The sequence below is a fragment of the Diuraphis noxia genome, unplaced genomic scaffold (assembly GCF_037042655.1).
Source record: "Diuraphis noxia isolate RWA-SAM2 unplaced genomic scaffold, SU_Dnox_SAM2 contig0003, whole genome shotgun sequence".
Taxonomy (NCBI): Eukaryota; Metazoa; Arthropoda; class Insecta; order Hemiptera; family Aphididae; genus Diuraphis; species Diuraphis noxia.
The window spans coordinates 19,558,812-19,571,674 of NW_028301713.1; the positions used below are offsets into that span (position 1 = coordinate 19,558,812).

General features: G+C 34.0%; 2 protein-coding genes across 2 annotated transcripts; both read right to left on the reverse strand.

Moving 5' to 3' along the window:
- Window positions 1-10,304: 10,304 nt before the first annotated feature.
- On the reverse strand, window positions 10,305-12,119 carry LOC107162610 (uncharacterized). Its single transcript, XM_089223256.1, has one exon. The coding sequence runs from the start codon at window positions 12,117-12,119 to the stop codon at window positions 10,305-10,307; it is 1,815 nt and encodes a 604-aa protein (XP_089079382.1).
- Window positions 12,120-12,287: 168 nt separating this feature from the next.
- On the reverse strand, window positions 12,288-12,728 carry LOC149056975 (uncharacterized). The gene has a single exon (XM_089223257.1). The coding sequence runs from the start codon at window positions 12,726-12,728 to the stop codon at window positions 12,288-12,290; it is 441 nt and encodes a 146-aa protein (XP_089079383.1).
- Window positions 12,729-12,863: the final 135 nt, after the last annotated feature.

Here is a 12,863-nt window from a genome sequence, read left to right on the forward strand (position 1 = left end):
TGGATGCATAGACGTGAAGATGACAGATGTGTACAAATCGCAATGGAAAATGGAAATGTCGGTGTGTTTCTCCGTGTCGGGTGCATGTAAGATGTGTAAACGGCCAATGGCTATAATTACGGTTTAGTCGGTACTTGGTATAGCGATCGGCGGTGGTGGGAACGCCGATTCACAGATAACAAAGTTTCTATCACGTAAGCGCGTTTAAAAATTATATTGATTATTAATGGAATTACCCAGTCGTTTCAGGCATCCGTGTTTTGGCTATTATATATTTAGCTATAGGTTGGTTGTGGCTTTGAACTTTGAACAGTTTATACACCACGGCAGTAATTACTCAATTATAATACAATTAATACTACTCAATTAATTGACGATTCCGTCACTCGGTTAAACAAATTTGTTGTTAATTTATTTTAAACTTAAGAGGATGTCAGTGCACTATTCGTTTTCTCTCTCTGGCCCATGCGCAACATAGACATAACGCGCTTACGCAAAATCATTTTTTCTATGCGTTTAAGTAGTCTTAGAGTAAAGTCACCTATTATAAAAAAGATATAGAGAATAATATTTTTGAAGGAATGACATATTGATTTTATATTTTATTATTATTTGACTTAGTATTCCACTTTCAAAATAAATAAATAAATGTTGTAAATTTAAATGATGTTTAAATTGATTTGAGACAATATTTAGACAAATCGATATGTCATTCCCTCAAAAGTATTATTAACTATCTTTTTTGTAATAGGTGACTCTAATCTAAGATTACTAAGATAACTAAGATTACTTAAACGCAAAGAAAAAGTGATTTTTCGTAAATGCGTTTTGTCTATATGTTGCGCGTGGGCCAGAGAAAGAAAACTAATAGTGCGCTGACATCCTCTTAAAAAATACAAATCTATACTCCGTTTCAACTTTCAGCAAGAAATAAAGAATATATTAATCTTTTTTCTATATAGAAAAATATAAATAATAATATATCATATGATATACCGTTTTCGCGACTGGTTACGTCGGCGGCGCGCATCCTCCACCAAGAACCCCGCACGGTTCGCGACGTTCGCGCTACCACCGTCAGCATATACAGCCGGTTCCAATTAGTACAATATACGTGTTTATACTCTCGCGCTAACCGTTGTTTACAAATAAACTATAAAGTTATTTGAAATCGGTGTATGCTCATCGGACAGTTTTGATCGGTGACCGTCAGATGCGCGAAAGTGGTATATTATTCTCTTTTGAAACAGAGTATATAAATATATAATTATAGATAGAATTAGCTGGTAGGTAATCCTGGTATATTTGCCCTCTGTAACTGTTAGCAAATTTTAATTGTTTTGTAAATAATCTTACGTATGATTCTAGAATTCTAAGCTTATGTGAAGCCTGTGAAGGGTGAATATTCAATTTTAAACTATTAATAAAGGTTAAATAAATTATAACAATTCGAATGGTTAACGAGAATATATTATCTTATATATCAGCCATAGTTAATAGACCCGATAAATACATATAATGCATGGTAGTTGAAACTACCATGGTACCATATATACATCAAGATTCAAGTGATTTAGTAATGTATAGTAAATGTATAACTGTATAAGTAACGGGACTAATAATTTTGGTGAGGACCTTTCGCCCAAAACAATTTCATATTTTTATTCAGATTTAGTAATTTTTTAAATATATATTTATTAAACTAATTAACTTACGTATAGTATATTTGTATATTGTAGTAAAAAATCACAATTAATTAATAAAACAGTACTTATTATATTTTTTTTTTTTTTTTTATTATTTTAAGCTTCGGCAACTATGGCCATTAGCTGTAGTGGTTTTGTTTGTGGGTTGTTTGTTGGGTTGTCGGTAGGGGGAGGAACACGTGTGTGTTGGGTTTGGCAGAATTTTCGATTGGGCACCCGTAGGTATCTGCCATGCCCGGGTGGGGGATGGCGGCAACTTATTATATTTGTTATCCAAAGATTATAAAATACGTTTTATAGATAATAATATAGAAAAAATACATAGTTTTCTAATTTGAATATACAATTTGTCGCCATATACGCAATAAAAAAAAAATTATAGGTATATCTTTTTAATATAAACAATGTTTAAAAAATTGTTTTCTGGATTTTGACTCCTCACATTGTCTTATAAGTGTATTATAACATGTAATGAAATATTTATTGTAAAGTCACACTCTTTAGAAAGTATTGATATTGATGTCATTATGTCAATCTTATTGATTCATATATATAAATATATATATATATATATTTATTTATTTAGCAAAGACCATTATAATTGTGTTCCGGGAATAAAGTATTTAAGTCTTTTTTCATATGATATAAATTTGAAATTCGTAATAAGGTTTTATTTATTTGATGATGCCATTTTTGTTTAAATATAAAAAATGAGTCGACACATTGTGGCCCCTTTCAACCTGAGGCCCGGGGCTATAGCCCCCCCCCCTTTATCTAGCCACGACTTTACTTACAACGAAATTACATTTATCAATGCTAACCATCAACGTAAGTTCGACCCAATGTCCCAATGGCAGCTATCTTAACATAATTAGAGAGAAGATTTAGGTTTACTTAACAGTCAATATTTTGACAACAAAATTACCAACAAATATTTTACACAAAAAAAATGTATGTATATACGTATCGTCAACGTAAAATATACGTTAATAGTTGCCTACATTTCAACGTAAGTTCAACCAACCAATAATAACCGTACGATCAACGTAGAATAAACGTAATTTTATCACGAAAAATGTACGAATATGTATATACGTTTCGTCAACGTAAAATATACGTTAATAGTTTCCTACATTTCAACGTAAGTTCAACCAACCAATAATAACCGTACGATCAACGTAGAATAAACGTAATTTTATCACGAAAAATGTACGAATATGTATATACGTTTCGTCAACGTAAAATATACGTTAATAGTTGCCTACATTTCAACGTAAGTTGAACCAACCAATAATAACCGTACGATCAACGTAGAATAAACGTAATTTTATCACGAAAAATGTACGAATATGTATATACGTTTCGTCAACGTAAAATATACGTTAATAGTTGCCTACATTTCAACGTAAGTTCAACCAACCAATAATAACCGTACGATCAACGTAGAATAAACGTAATTTTATCACGAAAAATGTACGAATATGTATATACGTTTCGTCAACGTAAAATATACGTTAATAGTTGCCTACATTTCAACGTAAGTTCAACCAACCAATAATAACCGTACGATCAACGTAGAATAAACGTAATTTTATCACGAAAAATGTACGAATATGTATATACGTTTCGTCAACGTAAAATATACGTATTTCAACGTATATTATACCGTTATTATACGAATTATTTCTACGTATATACATACACCAAAGTTATCCTTATTATACACGTATATTATACGTGCTATGTTTACTGGGTACTAATCTCTATTATATTGATATATATTTTTGTTACCTATGTTTGTTTTTATTTTTATTAATAGGATTATTCTTATATAAATCATTTAATCTCTACTGCTATAAATAATTTTTTAGCAGTAACAAAAAGCTAGAAAAGAAACAGGTGAGTTCATACTTATTACTACATTTTTAGGCTTATCTGCAGTATATAATATTAAGACAATATTATGATAAGGTTATTGGGATAACGTTCAACATTTTGTGTTAAAATTCAACTGTTATATAAATTCATATATTATATAGATATGTTTGTAGTTACGCCTGAATGTCATTGTGTGTGAAATCGGAAGTTCGTTAACAATTTTGTTGACGACCTATTGCTGTAATTAAATACTAATATTAATAGCTGTCACTAACCACACTAACATCCAACCATTCAGAAGACTATTATAATCGTCGAAGCCGAGAAACTTGCAGTACTGCGACTGCAATGTGCAGACAACTACAAGCACCGCCGTCGACAGCGAACGTATGACAGTGATTCCGTGACCACGGCCGACATATTATTAGACAACTTTTCTCACGGCAACCCGGGGTGCAATTAAGTTGTCTACCTGGCACTTTCACACAGTCCTACCACCAATCACATCGATCAGGGTTAATCGATTACTATGTTGTGTTCACATCTTAGCGAACGTGCTCGGCGTGTGATTGACGCCACCGCTGGACGGCGATCCACGTACCATCGGTACGACTTGAAACCGGTCCTTTTCAGGACCAACTGCCCCGATGGTAAATATAGGTACAGCCACGATAAAACTAACGTGGGTGTATCGTCCGACCGAAAATCCCGTTATATATGACAGTCGGCGACGGTGCTAACAAAACCAATCATTCTCCTGACGAGATCCGGATTACGCCGAAGCCTGCGCCAAACGGCGACTTGTACCCGCAGCGGGACGCAACGTGCCCACACAGACCTCGTAGCCGCTGACGATGACGCCTGGGAACAAAACCGTCGAAACGGCAGCCAACTGAAAAGAAGTCCGACGAATATTTAATTTATAAATTTGGAATACCAAGCTTGTACCGACGACGATCGACCCCGTACCCCGTTATGTGTACAAATACCACCAGTACTTGTACTACTGTAGACTGCAGTATTCCCCGACTACTCAAAATAATCTAAAATCTACACAAGTAGGTATTCACAATAAGGAGGTTTGACAATTGGCATATAATTTAAGTTAGCAGTGGTTCTTGAGATTAGGGAGGATACTCATTGGAAAAAAAGCAAGCAAATAAAAGCTTATGATACCAAAGAAATTGGAGTTTTCTCATTTCATCACCAACATATTTAAGTGTTCAATTAACATTTTTTAATTAACTGCTAGAGTCTTTGAACATTTAAAATAACTTTTTCATCAGAAAAATCTAATTTATTCAGATAGTGATATCTAATAGATGTGCATTGACTAGATAAATATTTATTATAAAAGATATCACAGATATATTATATTAATTAGTCAGTATAAAATACATACATGCATTACCAAATTTAAAATAATCTGTTTTATTATCTGAAATTGTATTATTTTAGTATTATATAATATATACAAAAACACTAATATAATATCTGCTATAGTTATCGCATTATTTTTTCAATAAACTAGTAAAAGATACGTACAATAAAATTGTTTTTATTTATAAGTTGTTACAATGACGCGGTAGGAATTTCGTTTGAATAGGAATAGTGCTAATTGGTTAAACAGATTCATAACATAACGTCAGTTTTTATTAGTATATACATATCCAATATTTCGTAAATACATAACAAGATAACTATTGTAACATAGACATGTTTTGGCCAGGAAAGAACTCGCAAAAATATAAATACTAAATGCAGTTAGTAAAATGTATATATTATATTCTAATGATAAATTTATTTCCAGGTCTTTAGTAAAATTGAATGACCAAAATAATTTATGTTTAAAATCTATTAAACAATAGACAATGATTTGAATATGTCTTACATGTTTTTTTAAAAATCATGTAATATAAATAAAATCACTTATTAGTCTGTTAATTAAATAATCTTATTCTGAAATTCACAATAAGCTGTTAGAAAATTTATAAAATTTTAAAATTTTACTCATAAAAATACGCTCGAGTAACATAAACAGTTAGTTTATTTAATGAGTCATCAATCTTTATAATGAATCATTTGCATAGGGCAACTAAATCTAATTTGAAGAACAAAAGACTGAATAAATATTAAAAGTGGTTGTTTATATTATGTTTACAATCCGATATTAAACTGTAATTTAAGAATATAAATAACACATAATATATCAACCTTTTGATTGTATTAATCATAAAGAATATCATACAAATTAATTAATAATAACAAAGCTTACTACGACAATAATCTAAAAATAAAATAATACATTTGTATTCGCCATTATTATATTATTTATTGACTACAAATTACTACTATTGAATAATTATTACATACTAAAAAATTATTAATTTCAACCATATCAGTTCGATAATTTTATATACGTTATTCTACCTTTTAACAACTATAGTATAACAAATCATCTGCATAATGTACCGGAATTAGTTTATATGAATATGATGTACAGAAGATTTTTATGTCTCTCTAAAATCAATGAAATGTCTTTTATTAAAAAAAATCCGTAAATATACAATTTTTACAATTTTTTCATATTCTATACAAATAAAATATAATTAAGGCATACATTTTATTTTTCTGTAAGGTTATTATAATATAATTATGTTTGATTTCAGTTTAAACATAAAAAAAATAAAAAATAATCAAAATAAAATCATTATATTATATCAAAAAAGGATCCTTACTTCGTAAGGTCACCAAATCACCTAAAGTAGGGGGTATAGTGACTGAAATTGCAATAACTATAATTGTGATCAACATTAAACTACGCATTTTGGGTAAATACAAGAAAAGAATGTGAACGTTGAACAATGATTAAAATAAAATAATGTTTCTCGATGTCTTATATAAGCGAAGCCCCCTCCCACCACCCACATAAACGAAATAATGTTCACAATAAATAATTAATTTTTTGTTTATCATAAAAAATAATAATATATTTTTTTATTCGTTGGTTAAAACCATATTTATTTTTTAACACCTGTGTAATTAAGTTTTATTTTTCAAGAATACAATAGGTGAACGGGCCGGGAGCGTAAGATAATAATACGCGCGCCCGGTTACCCAACTACTTCGTAGCGCACGCACACACCGACCGACCTGTGTAAATGTGTATACGTGTATATAGCGACTCAAGGGAAGTGGACGGGGTCGCCGAGCAAGACCAGAGAGTGCTAGTGTGTGGTGGTGTGTGTAGATGTGTATATTTGTGTGTGTGTGTTCTTAACTGATAAAGGAGATAGGTAACTCTAAGTAAAAATGGTAACTCAATTTAAATGCTGATAAATATATAATAAACAGTAATAATGATACTACGGCCCTTTTGGCCCAACAGGTAAAAATGTAGAATATAATAATAATATAGCCCTTGTGGCTCAACAATATAAATATATAATAAATTAAATTGCCGGTTGGCACAACCAAATAAATAATAATAATATTATACAGCTAAATAATACGCAGTATTGTATAATAAATTTATGATAAATAATGTTTTGAATAACAATAAATAAAACTCACAATTTGTGGAGCACTGCTGGCCAGCCGCTACCTATACAGCTATATATAATCAAACACACACAACAAAAAATAATAATATAAAAATCAAGTAAATAATTGGGACGATTAGCGTCTTAACAAGATATAATATTGATACGGCGATTCGCGCGCGCACAAAAAATGGTAACATGTGGCGATTCGCGCCCGTACAAAATATAATAAAAAGGTGGCGATTCGCGCTCACCCGAAGTATAAGTATACAAATACAATAATAGTATAATATTCTTGTGGTGATTCGCGCCAACTAGACACAATATAGCACTTGGCAATTCGTGCCAATAAACAAAAACTATATAATAATATAAAAAAGCGGCGAATTGCGCACGTAATATTCGCGTATTTGTCGTTTATACTCCGAAACTAGACTGGTTTGGTTGGGCGGCCGTGCTAAGTATATTCGCTTAACAGCGGCGGGCGATCGCACGTAATCTACATATTATATAATATACGATAATTAAAACAGAAATAATAATACAAAAATAAATTGAGATGTCTTGTGTGTGTGCGTGCCGATCGGCGGCGAGATACCTATTTACGTATTATATAATAATTCACAGTTGATACGGACAATTAAAACAGAAATAAAAACAATAATACAAAATATAAATATATAGGTACAAACAGGTAACAGATATGTGATGTGGGTGTGTGTGTGTGGTGAGCCGGTCGGTGGCTATATAGTGTTATATGGCGTCGACAATAGTAACATGTTACAACTTCTCATAACGACTAACAGATGCGTGCAGTTTGAGATTTAATATGCATGTTATTCGATTATTATTCGAAATGTAGTAACTTTTGGTTGAAAATAATAAAAACTAATCTAATTCGATTTACTTAAAAATGAAAATTTTTAAATTAGTGTGGTACAGTTCAGGTCAAAAAAATTAAGATGATTTTATAATTCTCACAAATTTGGCGAAGTAATGATGTTTAGTAGGCATCTTTTTTTGTATTGGTATACAAACTACAAAACTCAACGTTAAACAAAAACGTCCTTTTACTTATAATACCTAAAATCTAATTTATTTTTCGGTTTTAAATATTTTAGTTTACCTGAGTGTAAACTTTTTCGTTCAGAATTAAATTTATGTTTGGTAACAAATCGTTACCAACCACAATAGGTATGCCAAACAACGTAGCATCGGTTTTCCATTGAAATATTTATCTACCCTTTCCCGAAAATATGGTCTCAGATTATTTAGAATTCAAAATAATTGATGTAGCGAGTGTATTAATTTTATTCAAAACCATAAAAATTACAATATCAATTTACAAGTTTCACAGTAATATTTATTCAAATATAAAATTGTATTAAAATGGTTTTGAATAAAAATATTCTAACCTAGCTGTTGCCCGCTGGGCTTGTTACGATAGTATTGATAATAATAATGCTGACGATGACAGGACAAGATCTGATATCTATCAGAAGACAATTAGTATACTAAGACGCCTTGTGTATTGAATATAGGCAACTCAATGTACACTGCCTGGTACTGATGACGTAGGCAGCACTGGATACGACGACGACTCACAGGAAGGGTATAATTATTTCTATGGGGATAAGGACGTTGAGTTTATGCACGGGAGTCGGGAAGATGAGTTTAGTTAAACTAGGGGGGGAATCTCGGTGGTCGAAATCGGTTTGGTGCAATGACCACCGAGCGCACATATAATGGACTATGACTTAAAACTAGACTTAAATTTAATATGATGATGATGCGTGATGTTAATGGACAGGACACTGGAGATGGACTTGACGACCTGGGCGGCCTCTCACATACCACGGAGGGTACTGGCGGTCTTACGCAGTGAGCACACTTGACTCTGGAACGGATGCGGTAGACTCGGTAGAGGGACTCGAAGACCTGGGCGGCCTCTCACATACCACAGCGGGTACTGGCGGTCTTACGCAACAAACACCCCTTGTCGACTTCGAATTTGTGGATGAACACCTACGATCAGTGTATGTCTCAATGACGAAGAAATACAAATAATTCACATGAATAAATATAACTCACGTGCACAATTCGTTGTGTATGATATTTATTGTATCAGTAAGATAAACCCGGTGATGTCTTTCCTCGAGATATATAAATATATAATATACAAAATTCTGTCACAATGACATACAAGGAAACGTTATAATAATACACTATTTCAGTCGCATTGACCTAATACAATTTAAATTGCGACAAAAACTATAATATATAAAATTCTGTCACAATGACACACAAGGAAACATTATACTAATATACTATTTCAGTCGCATTGACCTAATACAATTTAACTTGCGACAAAAACATACGATGATATATTACAAAATTTAAGCGATGACGATTTTCTCCCAGAGTAATAATTAATAACAACGATAATAATAATTATCATAATTGATACGGAAAGAGCCGAACAATAATTGTACATTGATAGCGTATAACACAAAGAGAATAAATAAAAAAAAAACAATGATAATAATTAAAACAATTAACGACGGAGTGGTGTATGGACAGGAAGGTTGGGGACGAAGAAGAGGGAGAGGAAGACAGACAAGTCGCCGCCGTGTTGTTATGTATATCAATGATAAACGCACTAATATTGGTTTTGCGTTGACGCGGCAACATTCCGGCCCCCATTAAACCCTTGACGGGTTTAATGATTTGGTTATTGATTAGGCAGTAAACAAAGTTTATGTACTGGTCGTTTAACTTCACCAGTCTGAGTTTTAATCATTGCCACTCTAATCAACTCATCATTTCCTTTGTGAACGGCTATGATTCTTCCTCTTCTCCATGTTAGTGGAGTTTCGAAATCCTCTCGGATGAGAACAAGGTCGCCAATTTGTAAATTTGGTTTAGGTTTTTGCCATTTTTTACGTATTTGTAAGGATTGTAGATATTCTGTTCGCCATCGTTGCCAGAATTGTTGTACTAGCTGCTGTATCTTATGCCATCTTACCTTGTAGCTTTTTATCGAAGAGTAGGAGGGCTCTGGGATGGCTGTCAATGGTTTTCCGATTAAGAAATGCCCTGGGGTTAGAACTTCTAGGTCATTGGGGTCAGTAGAAGCAGCTATTAACGGTCGCGAATTCAACACAGCTTCAATCTGTGCTTATAACGTTGTGGCTTCTCTCTGACTAAGTGTCGTTTCTCCTAAACTCCTGCGCAAATGAAATTTCATAGACTTTACTCCCGCTTCCCATAAGCCACCCATATGTGGAGCATGAGGAGGAATAAATGACCAACTTATCATTGAATGAGCGGCATATGAATGTAGCTGTTGTTTTAAATCCGTGGATGCCAGGAATTTTTTTAGTTGCGCGGCAGCTCCTACGAAGTTACACTCGTTGTCCGAATATATTTTTAATGGACTACCTCTTCTTGCTATAAAACACTTTAAGGTAGCTATGAATGCGTCGGAAGTCAGATCATCGACCCATTCCATATGAATTGCTTTGGTCGAAAAACAGACGAAAATTGCAATATAAGACTTGAATATTTGTTTGGATCGTGGAGGACCATATCGCATTTTGAATGGGCCAGCATAATCCACGCCACATATATGAAAAGCTGCCGATGGAACAACACGTTCAGTTGGCAATGATCCCATAATCTGTTGACTACCTTCAACCTTCCATCGATAACACGGATTACAATTAAAAATGATCTTTTGAACTATACGACGTATCCCAAGAATCCAGTAACTTCTTCTAAGACTTGCAATTAGTTGTTGGGGACCTGCGTGTAGTAGCCTACGATGCTCATGTTCCACGAGAAGCTCAGATAACCGTGAATCAGCCGGTAGAAGTATTGGATGTCGTGCGTCATATGGCTCATTAGAGTTTTGCAATCGGCCACCTACTCTCAGTATTCCATGACTATCTAAAAACGGATTCAGAGAATTTAATTTGCTATTGTGCTTGGTGAGTGATTGCCTGACATACAACTCAGCTATTTCCTCATTGAACGATGCGTTTTGAATTATTTTTATCCAAAAGTGTGAACTCTTTTCGATTTCTTTGGATATAATTTCTCCAATCACTCGTTCCCTTTTTATTGTAACCCCTCGAAACAAATAGGCAGTACTTCGGTAAAGTCGTTCTAACTTTGAGAATCTTCCAAGTATCTCTATAAAGTCAATTGTTTTATTTAGACTAACTTGTAGGATGCTTAGCTCTTTGCGTCGTTCAGTAGGTTCAGTTATTTTTTCTCCGATGATTACGTCTGGCCATTCCGACTCTGGTGATGCTAGCCACTGTGGTCCTGACCACCATTGTCTACAGTTAATTAACTCGTTGACACTTAGCCCTCGTGATATATGGTCAGCCGGGTTGTCACATCCTTGTACGTGTTTCCATACGTAACTAGTCGTTAATTCTCGTATTTCTTCAATACGGTTGGCAACGAATGTTTTCCAGCTATTACTTGGCTCATCACTTTGAATCCAACCAATCACTATTGATGAGTCTGACCAAAATATTATTTTGTTGAGAGACATAACTTCTTTTAATGCTTGACGGATGATAGTCATCAACTTAGCAGCCAGTAATGCTGCACACAGCTCCAGACGCGGAATAGTTGTTGCCTTCATTGGACATACTCTAGACTTTGCTATGAGCAACTGCACAGTAACTGCTTGCCCTTTTGTTAGACTCCGTAAATATGCGCATGCCCCGTAGGCAACTTGAGATGCATCACAAAATATGTGGAGGTCATTTTGAATACTATTACTGACGGTAACTCTCCGAGGAATGTTGATTTGGGTTATATCTTTGAGCTCCTGTCGATACTTTTCCCAAGATGTGTGATGTTCAATTGGCAATGACTCGTCCCATGATAGTTTTAACTTCCAGAGTTGTTGGACAAATACTTTCGCCTTCACGATTACCGGGTTCACTAGTCCTAATGGATCAAAAAGTCTGGACATTTCTGACACTACTTTGCGTTTCGTACACGACGATAGTTGTTTCGCTACTTGGACCTTGAAGTGGAATTGGTCTTCAATTGGGTTTCAACAGACTCCGAGAGTTTTTGTCGTGACGTCATCTTTGGGGTCAAAGTTATGATTAGTTGATCGTGTCGCATTTGGAACTAGTTACAATAATTCTTTACGATTCGAACACCATTTTCGGAGTACGAATCCACCTTTTTTGCACATCTCCATCATACTTTCTTGAAGCCTTATTGCCTCTTCTAAATTTGCTGCTCCCGTCAACAGATCATCGACGTAAAAATCTCGTTTCGCAATGCGAGACGCTTCTTCGTAATTCCTTTTTTCACACTCAGCTAATTGCATCAAAGTTCGGATAGCCATGAATGGCACTGCAGATGTCCCGTAAGTTACTGTTTTAAGCTTATAACTCAAAAGGGGCTCATTTCGGGTTTCTCGCCATAGAATTTGTTGATAGGATTGAAATTCGGGACTTATATTAATTTGTCTGTACATTTTTTCAATGTCTGCTGTCATTGCTACTGCATGAATTCTGAATCTTAATAGAATGGCTCGTAAATCGTCCTGAATTGTAGGGCCCACCATGAGTACATCGTTTAATGACACAGAAGTCGAGGTTTTGGCCGAAGCGTCGAACACAACACGTACCTTGTAAGGCTGTTGTAAGGCTTTCTTGTCTAATTACCGCGTGATGTGGTAGAAATAACTGATATTGTTCTT